Raw genomic sequence first — 20,822 nt, 5'->3', positions numbered from 1 at the left:
GAGTTATAAGAGTCTGTGATATTGTTCAGCCATTAACTGACACAGCAGTAGAGCAGCCTTTCGTCTTTAGTCAAAATAAACAATACACTTTAGCCATTTATCAAAGTAAAAGACGGGTTTAAGCAGAGTAGGTTTTGTAACATCTTCAAACCGTCTTTGTTTTGGTGAGTAGTGAGAAGTGACCGGAGGAACTATAGGAAGAACAGCTGAACAGTAACATAGTGTTAAGGAGGAACTATAGGAAGAACAGCTGAACAGTAACATAGTGTTAAGGAGAAACTCTCTCTAACGCTGTGATGCAGGTGATGACTCGGCACTCCTGATCTTGGGTGAGGACAAGATGCAAGTTGAGGAAGCTCTCAGCTCCGAACTTTCCAAAATCCGTACCTGGCTTACCGATAACAAACTGTCACTACACCTTGGGGAAACTGAATCCATTCTCTTTGGGACCAAACATTCCCTCAGTAAGATGAAGGTTAATGACTTCAAGGTCAAAGTCGATGACACAATCATCTCTAGCAAAGAAGAGATTACCTATTTGGGATGTATTCTTGACAAATACCTCACAGGAGAAAGCATGGCAACAAAGGTAGTCAAAGGAGTAAACCAGAGAACCAGATTTATGGGCAGAGTTTCCCCTTTTGTCAACCCTCAGGCCCTCAGGACCCTCTCAGGGGCCCTGATTCAGCCCCTTTTTGACTATGCTTGCTCCTCTTGGTACTCCAACACCTCAGTGTCACTGAAGACTAAGCTTCAAACCTCCCAAAACAAACTGATTCGACTACTTCTCGGACTGGGGCCCATGACCCACTTCACTCCCACTCACTTTACCAGCCTAGGCTGGCTCAGGGTGGAAGACAGGGTTAAACAACTAAAAATGGGACTGGTCTTCAAAATTGTAAATGCAGATTTGCCCGAAATGCCCCCTATACCCGCTTATCTGTCAAAATACCTCCAAAAAGTTAGTGACACCCACAGTCACAAAACTAGAGGGAGCGTAAACAACAATCTGGTACCACCCACCCACAAAACAAACATGGGCAAATTCTCCTTCTACACCACGGCCACCGAGGTATGGAATAGCCTAACCCCATCCCTCAAAAAATGCAGTTGGTTGGGCTCATTCAAAACAGCCTTAAAAACCTCATCTTTCTGGAGGCCATAAGAGGAGGTAGTACCAGTTTCCCTGTAGACAGATGACCCCCCTCCCCCCTTTTTTTTTTTTTTGTATATACTTTTATTTTATTTTTCATGATGCTTTTTTTGTACATAGTGGTATTTTTTTTCTCTGTTTATTATGTTGATTTGAACTGTTTGGTTGCTACTATATATGTCTATGAAATTAATTCAAGAACCCCAACGGAAACAAGTCCGCAAGGACTTTTTTGGTCGGACCTTTTAGACAAAAGTATTATAAATGTAACTGTGCTGTTTTACATTCTTTTGCCTAATAAAAATTTCAATCAATCAATCTGGCTATGATCCATAATCGTTACAATAGCGCCATCTACTGCAGTGATATCTTCACAGGACAAATTAGGAATTACAACAGTAAAATAAACAGTTGATGGAACTAAAATAAAATAAACTACTGGCTTACTACTATATATATATATATATATATATATATATATATATATATATAAATAAACTACTGGCTTTATATATATAAAATAAAAAAAACTATACTGATACTAAATAATATATATATAAAATATAAATATAAAATAAACTACTGGCCTATTACTGATACTAAATTATATATATATATATATATATATATATATATATATATATATATATATATATATATATAAAATATAAAATAAAATAAACTACTAACTGCTACTAAATAAATTATTTAAAAAAAAATACAGTAAAACAGTTAACATTTTCAACACCATTACACAACACGTATAACTTTTAAATAATGTTTATAACTCTAATTGATAGTCGATTATATATATATATATATAAATTTGTCAATTTGTTGATATAAAAAACTATAAATTATAAAAAAGTACCCCTAAAAACAAAACCACAATTATTTAATCTTTTTAAAAAAATCTAAAGTGATCCAGATACAGTCACTTCAATATAATATGCTAATCCAGACCCAGAGTTGTTTGTGGTGTTAAAACATTAAAAAAAATATATTTTTCAAAAAAGCTGATATATATAGGGCCGTGGGGGAAGCCCTACATTAGACCATGGACCACCATGGTTTAACCAGATGGACCCAGAGTTACAGCCCTATTACAGCTCTATTACAGCCCTATAATACATATCAGAGTTACAACCCTTCATTCTTTCACATGTAATCAACCATAAATGTCCATTCATTTGTTTGCCTCACTTTCATGTTTTACTCCCACCACAAAACACTAATATGTGTTTATATACAGCATGAATTGATTGTGTGATAAAAATAAGTTTCATATAAAAAGTATTTATTTGAAAGGAAACCATTGATGAACACTGAATACAGCAGGAGTGATGGTTCAACAGTCCAGGAAACTAATACAGAATAAAGCAGACAAATATAATCATTTAGCTGGTGCTATAATTATCATTTCTTCCCCCACTAACAGGTTGTAGAGGATAAGAACAGGTTGTAGAGGATAAGAACAGAGGATAATAACAGGTTGTAGAGGGAGATACACCTGTGTAGAAAAATGAAAAGATTTTACAGTTACTTACAAAAACGTACATTCCCCCCAAACATCTTTATATGGAGACTCCCAAATAAAAGTCTTCAAAGTCATTATCTGGCCATTATGGCTTTGTATTATAGTTTTACACTTTTTATAGCTTTAAAATAGCATAATTAAGAAACATTTCTTCCCAAAAGATACATTTTTAATGATACGCCTGCATTGTTATGGAGAGAAGCATCACAGAAACAACAGAAAAGCTGCTTTAAACACAACGGTTTATAAAAGCGAGTGAATAAAAAGTACTAAAAGAAATCTGTTAAAGTTTAAAGAAACAGACTTTAAAATCTTGAGGGAAAAGAAGTATATACGTATATATGTGTGTATGTCAGGTGTACAAATAAGAGAGTATTTAGAGTATTCTATAGGTTGGAGGTCCTTGTAACGACATTCAGCTCCGTCAGTCTATAGCAGAGGTTTTCTAACTGTACAGATCAAGACCACTTTGGTAGAGGTTTGGGTTGTGGGTAGTTACTTTGCCATGATGAAACTCCAAAGGAGGACAAGAAATCTACAATAATTGCTCCATTCATTGATGAAAATAATGCTCCTCATTGACTTACATTGCACGGTGAAACAGCTCTCAAAGTCACTCTTTTAGCACAGAAACAAACACACACAAAGCTGACTCATACAATATAGAACATCACCAAAAACCACCATAACAATAGCTAAATCAAGTTAAAAATTGTATTAAAAACAAACAGTACTGGGTTTGGTGATGTTCTATATTGTCTGAATCAGCTTTGTTTGTGTTTGTTTACGTGCTAAAAGAGTGACTTTAAGAGCTGTTTCAGCGTACAATGTAAGGATGAGGAGCATATTTTGAATTTCAATGGAGCAATTATTTTAGATTCCTTGTCCATCTTTGGAGTTACATCATGGCAAGGTAACTATACAACCCAAACCTCTACCAAAGTGCTCTGGCCCTTTAACTCTGACAGTGTAAAAGTGGAACCAAATGGACCCGTTAACCCCCTAAAGGAACCCAGAGAGTCCCTGGACCACACTTTGAGAATTGTGTGTGTGTGTGTGTGTGTGTGTGTGTGTGTGTGTGTGTGTGTGTGTGTGTGTGTTCTATACATTACAGTGTAGTGTAGTGTCTCAGTAAACTATAGGATCATAGGAGGATCATAGGAGCACATACTGTACGCGCGCGCGTGTAATGTTTAGAACACACAGTACATGCGTTGTATTCAAACCTAGATTCAGAAGCTTTTTGTACAGTATGCACATATATATATATATATATATATATATATATATATATATATATATATATATATTTATTTCTCATATGAGTGGGTTAGTCCAGGTTAATGTGATAAAGAGTCTCTTAGTCCAACTCCTCAGTCTGGAGGGAGGAGGTCGTGTAAACGAAAACGTTCTCTGATGTGCGGCCGGACGTCTTCGTTCTGTGAGAAGACAAGACAATAGACTTAACACAACAATATACCTTAATAATACAACAATTGACCTAAAAAAATACAACAATATACCTTTAAAAAGTAACACATACCATCTGCACCTTTAAAAAGTAACACATACCATCTGCACCTTTAAAAAGTAACACATACATTACAGTACAAAGTAACACATACCATCTGCACCAGTTTCTCCAAAAAGGGAACTAGCTTCAGGAGCTCGTTGTCATTTCTGTCCATAAACCAGCTCTCTATGGGAATCCCGTTGGAGAGCTGGAAAACACACAGAAACAACATTAACATTATAGGATATAAATATAGTTAGTTATAATAACATTCCTAACACATTCTCTCTATGGGAATCCCGTTGGAGAGCTGGAAAACACACAGAAACAACATTAACATTTATATGGTATAAATATAGTTAGTTAGTTACCTGATAAGAGAACCACCAGAGAACCAACATTAACATTTATATTATATAAAACAGTTAGTATAATAACATTGTTACCTGATAAGCGAAGGCTTGAGGCAGAGTCCTGCAACGGGTCAGGTTACCCACGTTTGACGGGTGAAAACAGGCGAAAAATATACTTTTATAAGTTCACGGGGCAGGGACGGGGACGGGCGGTACTGAACTAAACGCGGGCGGGTAAAAATGTATTGTGAAAATCATAGAGCACCTGTTTCCGCCCAAACAACGTCACTTGTGTAACTTAACACAGCACGCCGGCATAGAGCCATAACTCTATACATAGAGCACGCCGGTCAGTTGTGTGTACTGCGTGTATGCACGTTCTCGTGTGTACTGCGTGTATGCACGTTCTCGTGTGTACTGCGTGTATGCACGTTCTCGTGTGTACTGCGTGTATGCACGTTCTCACGCATGGCGGGTTGTCAAAACTGGACCGGTGCAGAACTCTGGCTTGAGGTGAGTTGTCTATGATGATGTCTTTAACATTTATATGTCAGTATTAATAGTTAGTTAGTATTAATTCATAATATTATTATAATAACATAATTACCTGATAAGCGAAGGCTTGAGGAGAGTTGTCTATGATGATGGTCTTGGACAGATCTCGTCCCAGAATGTTCAAGTCTTTGATGTAGTTTCCCTGAACGCACACACAGTGTTCACGGAACAGCCTGTGTCTGTTAGACAGAACAACACACATTACACACACATTATTCACGGAACGGCCTGTGTCTGTTAGACAGAACAACACACATTACACACACAGTGTTCACGGAACAGCCTGTATCTGTTAGTCACTAACCTGACCAGCAGTTTCTTGGGATCCAGTATGTTCAGTAACTTATCAGCGTAAACCTTCTTAGAAGCTGTGAACAGGATGATCTGTGGATTCAACAAGAACACAACATCATCACACTGTAAAAACACTTAGATTGTGTCTTTCAAAGAGTCAGAAGACGTCTCACCTCATACATCTGAGCCATGCGCTCAAGAAACTCACGGAAGAAGGGCCTCAAACGCACATAGACCTTCAGAAATAAAACAAATAAAACAAAGGACCATTAAAGTAGATGACAGAGAGAGACAGGTGAGGTGATCATGCTACATTCAACAGGTATATCGTCACTGTCGGGAAGAAACCAACTCTCCATTTTTCAACAAAATGTTTCTATAAATCAGTGCTATTGAACATCTTCTACGTCTGTGAGTGGTTTTTACAAATATTGAACCAATGAAAAGTACTAAAACGCGCTTCTGACTAAACCTCCTAACTCCATTGGATCCTCAAACTGTCGTTCAAACCACCCAACTCCTACTTGTGGAGATAGCTGTTTTGTCTATCATCCTTGTACCCTAATCGAGGACGACACCCGTGGAGTATGGAGTCAGCGTTGGGGGGGTCTCACATAGAGTTTGGAGTCAGCGTTGGGGAGGGTCTCACAGCAGACGTGTGCTCCAAATAACTCCACACTAACTGCACACATATTGCTCAGTATTCTGGCTACAACATGAGCTGCTTTCAGAACCGGTGAAAGCATGAGCCAAAAGAACAGATCTTCAAGGCAACAACGCCTCGAGTTGTGACACGTTGTTAGCTTGTAGATCTGTTCTCCAAAATGGTGATGTAAATGACGTCAGACCACTTCCGGTGCTAGCCTGGAATATTATTGCATAATAATGGAGTTCCATACAAACTGTACATCGTGCAAGTACCTTTTCACTGGACACACAGACAGAGAGAGGAGTTGTGTTGTACCCTACATGATTAATCACCACGCCGTTCAAGAGGGGCGAGTGTGGTTCGTTCAGCCAAAACCCCTAACTTGCGTTTCAAATCGTATTCTTTGATCTGCTGGTGATATAACTAAACTGACACAAGATATTTATAAACATACTTGTGTGGATTACGGAAAGAATGTAATGAAATCTTGCTCAGGGACGTGCACTGTGCACTTCTGTTGCAGTGTTGAGGATTTCTTTGTGTCTGTCAGTCAAACATGTGGTGCGCGTCCCCGATCGGAGCGGCTTGGAGCGGCAGGTGGTCCTTCCTCCGAGTTTGCTCCTATATTTTTATAAACCCGCTCCCAACTACGTTAAAAACCCTGTCCCGCTCCGCTCCGGACTGGGTCAACACTGGCCTCACAGATTACTACAAAACCTGTGTATCCACTAATGAACCATGCATGTTAAAATCATGGATAGCTCAATATACAAATACATGACCAATATAGGTGGCTGGCTCGGGTAACCGGAACAGTGGGCCCACCATTTCTTTTAGATGTATTTCTTTTTGCTTTTACATTTCAATTCATATGTACATTTACTTTACAAATGAAGGGCTAAATATATATAATACTTCCCCCCCTCAATTACAGTACATTTAAGGCCCAATATTTCCACACATCTTCCTATATTAAAATGTCCTTAAGGGAGGATGGGCAGGCGGACTAACCACATCGTCAAGCTCATGTCACCATGATCAGCCATAACCATATAAGGACTTCCCAATGCAGCTACGGCCAAATATGGACTGTGCTGTCTAACCTCAATGTGTCATCATGGCATCAGGCCCTAACAAATCACTCAGCATACAGAGATCTCCATATATGCCCATAAAAGGGACAAGGACTGACAGATACAGATCTCCATATATGGCCATATCAGTTGGATCACTGGTGCAACGTACAGTAGCTGAAAAGTTTATATTTTGGACTTAATTGGTTTAGATGTAAGACAGTGAGGATAACCCTACATTAAACAGTAGACCTACCTGGTATATAACACAGTGAGGATAACCCTACATTGAACAGTAGTCCTACCTGGTATATAACACAGTGAGGATAACCCTACATTCAACAGTAGACCTACCTGGTATATAACATCCTGAAAGAGCACAGGGAATGTGAGGGCAGCATCTTCTAACTCGTTCAAACTGCAGTGAACCAGAGTTTCATCCTAACACAGGTAGGAGAGGAAAGGAAACGTTAATGTCAATGAACACAACTTCAAGTGTTTAAAATGATACGATCTCTGTTCATTTATAATGTAATAATACAATGCACGCAACTTCTAGTGTTTAAAATGATACGATCTCAGTTCATTTATAATGTAATAATACAATGCACGCAACTTCTAGTGTTTAAAATGATACGATCTCTGTTAATTTATAATGTAAAAGCACTGAAAGTCCTGAAGCTATAAAACTGCTCTCTAATCAGTTTAAGCCATTGTGTACAGATGAAACAACATGATCCCAGAGCTGTGGTTGCATCATGTCATGTGACCAATCGAACTAGTCGGTCCAGGACTAATAGAACTAGTCTTACCAGGTCTATAGTAACAGAACTAATCTTACCAGGTCCAGGACTAATAGAACTAGTCTTACCAGGTCCAGGACTAATAGAACTAGTCTTACCAGGTCTATAGTAACAGAACTAGTCTTACCAGGTCCAGGACTAAGGAGAACTCAGGTGTGCTTCGTGTTTTCAGGGGAAGAGCTGGTTTGCGAGTCAGTTGATCCTCCGTCAGCCGAGGAATATGTTTGATGAAGAAAAACCTTCAACACAGAAACCAGACAAAAGACAATCAGAAAAACACCATCTGCCAGGCCCACATAGGAGCTAGGAAAACTAAATAATATATATTAATCTACAGGACCTGTCTTTAATGTGTTTTACTGAAGAGTCGGAAAGAAAATGTACTCTTTAATGTGTTTTACTGAAGAGTCCAATAAAAGATTCAGGGCCCTATTTTCGCGGTGCCTCAACCATTCGCATTACCCACTACCCGTGAATTACGCACAAGGAGCTGGTACTGTCCTAAACGGTATCTTACGGCCGCTATACCCGCTATTCATTATGCCGACTCCGTTATTTGCACCTGGAGATGTGCCCGTGGGCGTGTTGTTGCACTTTCCCTAAAATTGCTATCTTGCCCACACACGTTTGGGAAAGCGCATAGCGGATTCTAAAACCACCCGCTATATGCCAAATTAATTTGGTAGAGCCTGTCTGCAATGTACATGTTGGGAGTCGGCGCACAACGGCACAACATTCGAGGTCTCCCTCTCTCCTAACCTCGCGTCACCAGTCTTTCCACCTCGGAGGAAAGCCTGGTATTCGTTATTAAAGACCTGTGTGATCCGGTCTAGGCCACGCCTACTGAAAAAAATACAATTATAATAATTCTCTTTTCAGATTTTGCCTATCCGGTTTTGCGGAGCCGCTTTGTTTTGGTTCCCCAATCCCTATTTAAATGGAATAGAACTTCCCCGTATAAAGGTAGACAGACGCTAAATAGTCTCCGGAAGTACACTCACATTTATATCTAAAAAATAAGCTAAACTACGCCGCATCAAGGATTTTATTAGGTAGGCCCGCGGCGCGGACGGACCTATTTTGGGGTGAAGTCTTTCCAGATTTGCGTTTCCGGCCACCTGATGGCGCGGATGACGCGCAGATGACGCGCCCGGTGACGTAGGGTTACTTCCGCTCCCGACCGGATCACAAACCCAAAAAGGTGTTGATCCCAGGCTACCCTCTCTCCTAATTCTCAACGAATCTCTGTGATTCTAATGTTCCTATAATCAGCAGAAATGAGAGTGTCTCTGTCACTCGAGTGATCAGGTTCACTTTCTACTCACCCGGATCCGGAGATAACGTCATCCGAAGATTTCCGCCTCCGTTCACTTCCTGTTTAACTTTTTCATTAAAACGTCTCTATCTTAGGTTGACTTTTTTTCCCCTGCATTTTGCGAGACATCCTTTGCGAGACGAAAATTGCCAGAAATAAGTCTGGCAGTGAATGAGTTAAGGTTATCAAAGACTAATACAATGTTGTTTGATCTGCGTTTGCTATAACCACACCAGACCATTTCGTTGAATTAATCCAGAACACAAGCAGATTGCTGTAATTTAAAGTTCTCTATAGCCAGCAATGTGTGAGTGATAATTCTGTGTATCAAATATACATTTATTCCAAGGCAACGTCTCTCTTCCATGGGCAGAGATGGAGAGAGCGTAAGATTGCATTGGGGATAATGGCTTGCACAGTCTTCTCTTAAAGGCAATGGCATCTGGCACGGTGATTGGTTTTATTAGTGTAATGCCCAAACCACACCTATATAGTTATATAGTTATATAGTTATAGTTATATTTACTTACGGATCAAACACCTCCCAGTCTTCATCATATGAAGCTTCAGCAGGGACGGAGGAGGGAAGCCGTGGGGGGGGGCGGAGGTCTGGTGCTGCTCACAATGACAAAACAAAACATTAGATCAGTGCGTCTCAAAGTGGGGTACGGGGACCCCCAGGGGTCCTTGAAGGGGGTTCTAGGGGTACCACAATCATTTGAACCACTTTAACTATATTTTATATTTGGCTGTTGGATATTGGATTGGGGTTCGAGTGATAAAACACTCCCTCGTCAGTGAGGTGTTCCCTCGTCAGTGGCAGGCAAAGAGTTAGGAATGACAGGGTCTTACAGGATAAAGGGGGCGTGTCCGTCTCAGTGACCATCTCTGCTTCCTCTACAGCAGAATGTGGGCCGTCCTCTGGATGGGCGTGGCAAACCATGATGTCTTCTTCTGTGGTGGTGAGAGCGTTGCATGGAACCTCCTCTGCCTGCTCAACGTCCAGCTGCTTGAGAACATCCGCTGCTTCAACGTCCAGCTGCTTGATGACATCCTCTGCTTCAACGTCCAGCTGCTTGAGAACATCTTCTGCTTCAACCGGCTGCCCGGGGGAGTCTGACCCTGAAACAACACAATGGGCCTGATTCACTAAGCTGTTTACGCCCATATTTTGAACGTACGGGCATTCTGAATGCGTCAATCTATTTTTGTCGGCGAATTTTGCGGGAGGGCGCCGAGGGCCGCTCTTTCTCACGTCTGCTCGGAGGCATGACGACCAAAGCTTGCGTACATGTCATTAGAATGCATTATTCTTCATACAAAATCTATTACAATAGTGCCAAACCTCAAATAAAATCCAACATTTGTCAACACATAAAAAAAAGAGAAAGAAAACAAATGTCAAACGATCTTTGTACGCATATTATAGACATGATGCAAAATTGCAAATTCAACCAATTTGTATCTCTTTTCAGTTGAGCCATTTAGAGCTGAATTATTAGGTGCGTTTTCCGTTTTTGTAAGTGTGGCCACAGTTTGGCCTATTGGACTTTCATGTCAACTCCATATGTCACGCTATTAATTTATAATAATGACCACATCACATGAAGCAGTCTTACCGTAAGCGGATACAGTATAGATGACATCTAGCTGCCTGTCTCCATTACTCCATTTACAATTCCGATGTAGGAGTCGGACAGTGGAGGGTTCGTCCAAAGGACAGATTCCCCTCAGTAATCAATAAAGCTTCAACGTTCCCGGTTGCCTTTTATGGTCTTAACACATTGATTGCCTAGATCGAGTTAATTCATTTTTCAAATCCATCGCTTGCGTGCCGCAATTCTGAAGAACGAGTTAATTCGTTCTTTGGAATTTTCATTGTTTAATCTGTGATCGCGCTGTTCTGTTTATTTTTCATCATAGGTTTCGTTTTCCACTTACTTCACACACACCGGGATCCGGTTTCATGACGCAGATTCCGTTTCCGGTTCTCTTTTTTTTTTCCCGGTCATTTTCGGCCAGAATAGGGAAAAACACGGTTTTTCACACGGTATAAAAAAACGAACAGAGAGCTCCACTTCTATTTTCTTTAGTCTGGGTGACGGACAGTCATTGTCGTCGTGTATCACATCGTACTTTAGGCCGATCGGCAATCTGCGAAAACGTCCGGTTATGACGTATGCACTGTTTGAGCCTGTTTGGGGGGGGGGGGGCGAGCGAGTCAGCGAGGTGATCAAGGTGTCTATTTGCTGCTCTCTGCTGGTAGATCTTTCGTATGTGTTTAAAACCGCAGTCAGACAATTTATTTGAATGAAAAATTACAAAATAAAAAAACACGCAAATCGCTGGCACAGGGGTGAGTACATTATGAATAAACTCTGGCAGTCAATGCGTTAAATGGGCGTGGAGCAATGCAAATGATTCTCCATTCATGCCTCCATGCCTTGCTTACTTGTTGTTGTCAATTATTTGTACGAGCTCTAGTTTTATTGGATCTTGTTTATTTGATACTTATTTGTTTTAGCTCTTGCTCATTTGATTTTCCTATTTGTCTCATCTGTTTAAGAAAGTAGGTAGCTGATATATTGCACTTTTACCTTAGCGCTAGGTATACTCTTAGTTTCTTGTTTTAGAAGAGAATGCACTTAAGACTTCTGGTGATTAGTAGTTTCGTTCCCGACCTATGTTGAATGCACTTATTGTAAGTCGCTTTGGATAAAAGCATCTGCTAAATGACTGTAATGTAATGTAATGTAATGTAATGTAATGTAATGTAATGTAATGTTATGATCTTGTTCCCTCTTGAACCCTGGCTATTCAAAAATAGCAGATATAAAATCTTTTAAACTCAAATCCTTGCTTCTGGGGGTCCCTGGAACAAAATGTTTTGAGATGGGTTCAGTAGCCAAATACATATAATGTTGGGGGGTCCTTGACATGAAAAGGTTTGAGAACCACTGATATAGCAGAATATGTTTTTCAGAAAACTTAATCTCAACACTAACTGGTCAAAATTAGATCCTGCTTCTCTTGACTGCATTGGATTCTTCTCTTAGTGAACCTCTTGCCCTTTATGTATTGTTTATAACTTTATATATATGTAAGGATTTCATGTTCTTTGTTTTATGGTTGTTTGTACAGTTTGTATATAAATTATAATCCACGTTGGCGTTTTCTAAATGGTGACACTTTTAAATGATGCCAATAAAAGTATTCTATTCTATTTCTATTCAAAATACACGCCTATTTATTTCGAAAGATGAGGTAGTTACTACATTCACAATACAAGTGCTTTAATTCTGATGATGAAGTAGGGTTTTATTTCTAAACCATTTGCAATACTGCAAATGTTTTGCTTTGCAATGAACCGTCATTTCACGATTCAAAATAAATGATTGACATCCATTTAACCACGTCAATCCCAAAAACGTTAGCTGACCGGGGTCCCCCAGGGGTCTACACTGGGTCCCCACCTTTATCCCCTCTACACCAAATCTCTTGACCACAGAAAGCCCATCTACAAACACGTTGGTTCATTTATTCTATTCTAGTTTTCTGTTTCTTTAACATTATAATTTGTGTATGATGAACTCCTCCCCCGTCCACCTGGGGTCAGTATATAATAACATGTCTGTAAGACAGACTTTCTTACCAGTCTTGGTTGCTGGTGAGAAGAAGTTGAAGACAGGAGAGAAGATGGTTCCCAGTAAGGTGGTCCGAGGTGGACTGCAGGGTGTTCTGCAGGGTGGGGTGCTGGGTGCTTCAACACTCTCACATTTACCGTTGGTCTTCAAAGGCTTAACGTCTGACATGATGACATTAATATAACAACACAGTTCAGTCAGATAACTCACGAATGGATTGAACCAATATGATAAAACAAATAGATTGAACCGATATTATGGAATGACAATACAAGTGTGAATATAATATTTTATCTTGGCTTTCAGGCTCTGCTACATTTTTCTCCCTGCTCAGCACAATTAGACAAATAACATTAAACATTAAGAGCAGGGGGATAGATATACAACAAGTAAGACGCGTGAACGCGGGAAGCGAACGCAGCTCGAAAATATTGTGTATTTACAGACTTGTAATCCGTGTTATTTCCCCGTGATGGGGAGAGAAGAGTGTGTGTGTGTGTGTGTGTGTGTGTGTGTGTGTGTGTGTGTGTGTGTGTGTGTGTGTGTGTGTGTGTGTGTGGCAGGCAGATCAGAGCATTGTCTAAATTCCTGCACTCTGGCGCACTCGGGTGGCTGCTTACAGGCAGTGCACGCATGTGAGTCACATGGGTGCATGCAGCCAATGAGAGCGTTGAACACACACAGAGACACACACAAGCCGAGCACGGTTTCATAGTAAGCTCCACTTGCGCGGAGGCGCGCCTCCTTCCGCTGCGTTCGCAATAACAACCCCTCATGGGGAATAGAACCAATAGCAGAGCCCACTGGTGGTGCTGGGGTGGTGATGGGAGCAAGCAGCCGCACGACAACAAACCAGAACACACAAAGCGGAAGGACCGCAGATTTAGGTGAGCTTAAATAACCGGCCCAAGTGGTCAGCTGATTGCCACGTCAGTGTATGACGTATGGGTCTGCATGACGCTGTATACAGCCACATAGTAATGAGCATGCATGTAACCTCTGGAGTGTATAGAGTACAGAAGTCCTGAAGTCCTACTGGTTCGTAAAGTAAAATTTCTATGGAGAATAACATTGTGTCATCATAGAATCGTCTCATATAAGAATTGGGGTCCAAAAATAAACAAACTGTCTCTGTGAAATTGTCAGGGAGGAGGCTCTGTATCGTTTATGATAGTCAGTCACTCATATTTGATACGGTCTGTTACTAATTCAGCGGAAGTAACATTAGCATTTTCTCAACGTCAGTTGATGCTACATATCATATCAATTTGACCCAATCAGGAGAAAGAACTCATCCAGGATGTAGGATTAACAAGTGAAAATGGAAGTGATGAAACAAATGAATGAGCTGACGAATGGTAACTGGATGAGTATAAAATTGCAGCTGATAAATGGGTCGTCTCTCCTGATTGGATGAAATTGGTGACGCACCTTAAAATGTATTTTCTGTTGACTAAAGAAGAGCTGGAGAGACGGGGAGAGCCCTGTTACTGAACACACACTTTATAGCAATGATTAATAGAGCTTAAACTTGTTTTAAATAAAAATAAAAATCCCACGATTTTGCAACTCTTTTTCACCCAGTGCCAATTGCCGAAGTAATCCTGGGCGCTACACTCCCCCTGCCAGCTCAGAGCCGAGCTCATGCCTCCTTCAATGCATGAGCCAACTAGCCTTCTTATCACCTTTCCCCGGTAGGACGTAGCTTCTTATCACCTGTTAACGTGCGTGTTGTGATGAGTGATGTAAATCACTTATTAGCACCATAATGTTAGTATAATTACACTACAGTGTCCGTCTCGCTCTTCGCTTGCATTGAACATTGATATGGCCGATATAATTGACAAATGTCGGGTAAATTATTATCATGCCGGACATTCTGGCTGGCAGTTTAAAATCCTAGCGCAACCTCTGACACACACACACACACACACGCACACACACTCTCACACACACAGTAAACATTAACCAATAAGCTTTATTTGAGTTTTTACCTTTATTTTTGCGACAGACTCTAGAGATGGTTTTGTTCTGAGGCGTAGAAGTGATCAGGTTACAATCAATACGACTCCTCTTAGCTGGGACGTCCTCCACCTGAAAACACACACACACTATACCTTATTTCATTGGTTCTCAAAGTGGGGTCCGGGGGTAGTATGGGGTCCCCAGCAAAATTAGTGAATAAAGCGTCACAATCATTTTAATCCCTTTATCCATATTTTATGCTTTGGCTATGCTTTGTCCCCCTGTCTGTCTCTCCTACACTGTCCGTCTCTCAGCTGTCCTACTGTCTGTCTCTCCTACACTGACTTCCTCTCAGCTGTCCGACTGTCTGTCTCTCCTACAATGTCTGTCTCTCAGCTGTCCCCCTGTCTGTCTCTCCTACACTGTCTGTCTCTCAGCTGTCCTACTGTCTGTCTCTCCTACAATGTCTCTCTCTCAGCTGTCCTACTGTCTGTCTCTCCTACACTGTCTCTCTCAAGCTGTCCTACTGTCTGTCTCTCCTACACTGTCTCTCTCAAGCTGTCCTACCGTCTGTCTCTCCTACACTGTCTCTCTCTCAGCTGTCCGACTGTCTGTCTCTCCTACACTGTCTTCCTCTCAGCTGTCCCCCTGTCTGTCTCTCTAACACTGTCTGTCTCAGCTGTCCCCCTGTCTGTCTCTCCTTCACTGTCTGTCTCTCAGCTGTCCTACTGTCTGTCTCTCCTACACGGTCTTCCTCTCAGCTGTCCTACTGTCTGTCTCTCCTACACTGTCTTCCTCTCAGCTGTCTATCTCTTCTACACTGTCTGTCTCAGCTGTCCTACTGTCTGTCTCTCCTACACTGTCTGTCTCTCAGCTGTCCTACTGTCTGTCTCTCCTACACTGTCTCCCTCTCAGCTGTCCCCCTGTCTGTCTCTCCTACAATGTCTCCCTCTCAGCTGTCCGACTGTCTGTCTCTCCTACACTGTCTTCCTCTCAGCTGTCCCCCTGTCTGTCTCTCCTACACTGTCTGTCTCTCAGCTGTCCGACTGTCTGTCTCTCCTACACTGTCTCCCTCTCAGCTGTCCGACTGTCTGTCTCTCCTACACTGTCTTCCTCTCAGCTGTCCGACTGTCTGTCTCTCCTACAATGTCTCCCTCTCAGCTGTCCGACTGTCTGTCTCTCCTACACTGTCTTCCTCTCAGCTGTCCCCCTGTCTGTCTCTCCTACATTGTCTGTCTCTCAGCTGTCCGACTGTCTGTCTCTCCTACACCGTCTTCCTCTCAGCTGTCCCCCTGTCTGTCTCTCCTACACTGTCTTCCTCTCAGCTGTCCTACTGTCTGCGAGCTTGTAGATTTGCTATTTTCGTAGCAAATATATTAGACTATGTTGATTCGTTGATCTATTCAAAATAAAACAAATTACACAAAACAAACAGTGTTTCTTGATACATCGAAAAAGTAATCGATAGAATAATAGCTTCGCTAAGAAAATAATGGAGGCAGCCATAAACTTGACATCTGGATGGATGTACCTTGACAGAGTTACAAACATCTGGATGGATGTACCTTGGCAGAGTTTCCACGGATGAACTTTTTGATGGTGGAGAACAGGCCTGTTTCGTTGTTCTGCATTTTGCCTCGGCTCCTGACCTGGTTCTTCCTCCAGGCAGGTGATGGTTGTGGGATCCTGCTCTGGTGGTTCTTCCTCCTGGCAGGTGATGGTTGTGGGATCCTGCTCTGGTTCTTCCTCCTGGCAGGTGATGGTTGTGGGATCTTCTTCCTGGCAGGTGATGGTTGTGGGTTCTTCTTCCTGGCAGGTGATGGTTGTGGGTTCTTCTTCCTGGCAGGTGATGGTTGTGGGTTCTTCTTCCTGGCAGGTGATGGTTGTGGGTTCTTCTTCCTTGCAGGTGAAGGTTGTGGGATCTTCCTCCTAACTTGTGATGGTTCTGGGTTCTTCCTCCTGGCAGGTGATGGTTGTGGGTTCTTCCTCCTGGCAGGTGATGGTTGTGGGTTCTTCTTCCTGGCAGGTGAGGGTTGTGGGTTCTTCTTCCTGGCAGTTGATTGTTGTGGGTTCTTCTTCCTGGCAGGTGATTGTTGTGGGTTCTTCCTCCTGGCAGGTGATGGTTGAGGGTTCTTCTTCCTGGCAGGTGATGGTTGTGGGATCTTCTTCCTGGCAGGTGATGGTTGTGGGATCTTCTTCCTGGCAGGTGATGGTTGTGGGTTCTTCTTCCTGGCAGGTGAAGGTTGGACTTCACAGTGTTTCCGTTTGGCGTTGGACGGGCGTCCTCCACGGCCTGGAGCTGGCTGCTGGAGAGTTGGAGACACTCTCAGCCTCTTCATGGTACAGCCTCACATGAAAACATATGAACTGGAAGAGAGATGATCATTCTTGTTACATACATGTAAATAATAACTGTTACATACATGTAAGTAATAACTGTTACATACATGTAATTAATAACTGTTACATACATGGTTCAGCTACAAACTACAATATGATGTCATTCAGAGGTTCAGGTACAGACTTCAATAACTCAACGTCTTGCTGCCTCCTGCATTATGTGCTATTTAGAAATAGGTGGTAATCTTAGCCAATCAGGCTGGAATATGAAAAATCAAACAGATCGGTCTTGATCACATGACTGTAGAGATCATGTGCACTGACTTGCGTGAATTTTTAATAAAATCTGAAGGAGTAATATCCAAAAATGTGTTTTACATAAGTCAGCCTCCCGGTGGCGCTCTAAAAGGCAGATGTGAAAAAAGCAGGGCAAAGGTTTTTCCTTGGCCTTTAGGGAGTGCGCATACAAAGTTGTACACAGATCGGTGCAGTTATAGGTAAAAACACGAATAGGCCTGTTATAGCGCCACCATGAGGCTGATTTGAAAATGTTCACATAGCCTTTCTTCCTCTGCCTAGTGAGAATGTGCGTGCAAACTTTCACAGAACTTGCACGCTGTGTTCATGATTTGAGGCATATTTTTCAAAACGGAGCACTGCAAACTTTGGAAGCCATTCTTAGCCAATCAAGATGGAATATGAAAAATCCAAAAGACAAGTTTGGTTTAATGACTATAGAGATACTGTGTACCGATTTGTGTGATGTTTGGACAAAATCTGAAGGAGTACTGTTAAAAAATGTGTTTTGCAAAAAGCGGCCTCCTGGTGGCACTATAACAGGCCCATGTGAAACATTTGGGGCAGAGGTTTTACTCTGGCATCCAGGGAGTGTATGTGCGCAGTTTCACTGCGATCAAGCCAACAGTGCCGGAGATTAGCTGTTCACAGACGGATGGACGGACGGACGGAAGGACGGACGAACGGACAGGGTGCAAAACAGTCTCGGTCATGCCTTTCGGCCTGGTGGAGACAATAATCACCTGCATGGAATGCATTGACAGAAAGTATCTCATTTTTATGAAACGAAAACTTTGTAGATACAAACACAAAGACGATTATTCAAGCTTTCCGTACAGCTGTTTTAAACATGTATATTTAAACACAAGACCAGGAGACCTGGTTCTGCCAGACCCAGAATGGGTCGAAATCTGAATGGCCGGGCTTCGCACGACGTGTGTCCCTTCTATGCCCATGTATGGACAGACTTTTTTGGGGGACAGATTTTTTTTTGGCTGGGGCCGGAGGGCAAAGTGACAGACTTTTTTTTGGCTGGGGCCGGAGGACAAAGTGACCATGCCCACGTATGGACGAAACAGGTACAAAGCCTCATGTAAGCCTGACCCCTTGGGTCTGGCAAAAAATGTAGCATAAATCATATTGATGTGCGGTAATTTATTGCTTTGAGGAGGGAACACATTCTGACAGGATAAATATCTTGTCACAACACCTGATCAAAGTGTCACAAAGATCAATGCTACTATAGCATGTTAGCAAGCATAGCATCTACAACATCAATGATATTATTACTATTATTATTATTATTATTATTATTATTACACAACATCAATGATATTATTATTATTATTATTACACAACATCAATTATATTATTATTATTATTATTACACAACATCAATGATATTATTATTATATTATTACACAACATCAATGATATTATTATTATTATTACACAACATCAATGATATTATTATTATTATTATTATTATTATTACACAACATCAATTATGGTATTATTACACAACATCAATGATATTATTATTATTATTACTACACAACATCAATTATATTATTTATTATTATTATTACACAACATCAATTATATAATAATAATAATAATTATTATTATTATTACACAACATCAATGATATTATAATTATTATTATTATTATAATACAACATCAATGATATTATTATTATTATTATTATTATTATTACACAACATCAATGATATTATTATTATTATTATTATTATTATTATTACACAACATCAATGACAACCTGAAGACAACACAAACAAATAACAACATTAAATGTATTAATGTCTAAAGTTAAACCAGTGGGAGTCCAAGGACCCTCAGGGTTCCAAATGGACCTTTAAGTTTACAGGACTGTAACTCTCAGTACAAATGGATCCATAAGGGTTCATTTGGTTCATTTGGTTACATTTAGACACTCTGACAGTCCTTGAAATGTAAAGGTTTGAGAACCAACTAATTTAGTTAATATTTATTATTAATATTTATGTCCATTAAATACTACATTATTATTAATATGTATGTCCATTAGATACTACATTATTATTAATATTTGTCCTTTAGATACTACATTATTATTAATATGTATGTCCATTAGATACTACATGATCTTACATATTATTTAGATATTATTATAATTAATATTATTATTATTATTAAGAAACTAGATTATCTTCAGTTTAAAGCTAAACACGACCTACTGTTCACCTGTCAATCATCCAGACCCAAACAACATGTTTATAAGGTTCTATCAGCTTCTTCTAAAGGTTCTAAAGGTTTTAACGGTTCTTCAACACAAACAGAACGTTTAAATCTTTACATCATGTATTAAAGTCTTTGTGTTCCTGAACAGAAACACTTTAATTCAACTGTTTCCATTCATATGACCACGCCCCCCTTCCTTCATGCTAGCTGGTTAGCCTAGCTGCTAGCTCTCAGTACAACATGTTGTTTACATGTTTAACTTAGTGAGGTAACTTACCGAGGCTCACAACGGTGCTAAGGGTCGGTTCGGTTCGGTTCGGTTCGGCCGCCGGTGGCCGGTGTGTCGGTGAAACCGTTAGCTGTTGTTAGCTGTTAGCTGTTAGATGTTAGCTGCTAGCACCGTCTCACACCAGAAAAGGAAAGCTCAGGCTGCTTCTTGTTGTTGTTTAGAGTAAAGCAGCTTAGAGAGTCTCATTACCGCCGCCTGCTGGCCGTCTGGTGTTATGGAACATAGAGTTATCATATTATATCTAGAGAACAGACGGCCTCACGGCCCCGCCCCCACCAGTTCATTTCAATGAAAGTTGCTCACAACCAACAAGCCCACGAAGCATCCGGAAGTAGCGCTACTTTCTGGAGCCAATAGAGCATGCGCACTAGCGTTTCAGACGATGGAAGCACGCGCAGTAGTGTTTTAAATGCGAAAGTCCTGCCATCTCAGATTTGACCACCAGGCGACAGCCTAACTCTATGGGCGACGGCAACTTCACTGTTATACTGTTATACTGGTTCTGGGTTTGAAGAGAATAGAATAGAATAGAATAGAATAGAATAGAATAGAATAGAATAGAATAGAATAGAATAGAATAGAACAGAACAGAACAGAACAGAACAGAATAGAATAGAATAGAATAGAATAGGATAGGATAGGATAGGATAGGATAGGATAGGATAGGATAGAATGGAATGGAATGGAATGGAATGGGATAGGATAGGATAGGATAGGATAGGATAGGATAGGATAGGATAGGATAGGATAGGGTAGGATAGGGTAGAATGGAATGGAATGGAATGGAATGGAATGGAATA

General features: G+C 40.8%; 1 protein-coding gene across 1 annotated transcript; it reads right to left on the bottom strand.

The window, feature by feature from the left end:
* Positions 1–2,440: 2,440 nt before the first annotated feature.
* On the bottom strand, positions 2,441–20,206 carry LOC308091237 (CTD small phosphatase-like protein 2-A). Its single transcript, XM_080436690.1, has 13 exons — positions 20,011–20,206; positions 16,420–17,221; positions 14,884–14,983; positions 12,898–13,050; positions 10,098–10,367; positions 9,776–9,860; positions 8,058–8,169; positions 7,482–7,568; positions 5,579–5,641; positions 5,416–5,495; positions 5,164–5,290; positions 4,316–4,411; positions 2,441–4,129 (listed from the first exon to the last, which is right to left on the bottom strand). The coding sequence occupies exons 2-13, from the start codon at positions 17,191–17,193 to the stop codon at positions 4,064–4,066; spliced, it is 2,013 nt and encodes a 670-aa protein (XP_080292816.1). The 5' UTR covers positions 17,194–17,221; positions 20,011–20,206; the 3' UTR covers positions 2,441–4,063.
* Between the last annotated feature and the right edge of the window lie 616 nt (positions 20,207–20,822).

This window comes from Gymnoscopelus braueri (genome assembly GCF_963280865.1).
Source record: "Gymnoscopelus braueri genome assembly, chromosome: 9".
In the NCBI taxonomy this organism is placed as follows: Eukaryota; Metazoa; Chordata; class Actinopteri; order Myctophiformes; family Myctophidae; genus Gymnoscopelus; species Gymnoscopelus braueri.
This window is presented reverse-complemented; position numbering and strand designations above follow the sequence as displayed.

Bases quoted from the DNA above. Each gene is read 5' to 3' on its own strand.
- LOC308091237 (XM_080436690.1), bottom strand. From the start codon at position 17,193: ATGAAGAGGCTGAGAGTGTCTCCAACTCTCCAGCAGCCAGCTCCAGGC. The intron at 5,642-7,481 runs GTAGGTCTACTG...TTATTTCTGAAG, and splicing joins TTCAGGATGTTATATACCAG to GTCTATGTGCGTTTGAGGCC. The intron at 4,130-4,315 runs GTATGTGTTACT...GTCTTCTCACAG, and splicing joins TGGAGAAACTGGTGCAGATG to AACGAAGACGTCCGGCCGCA.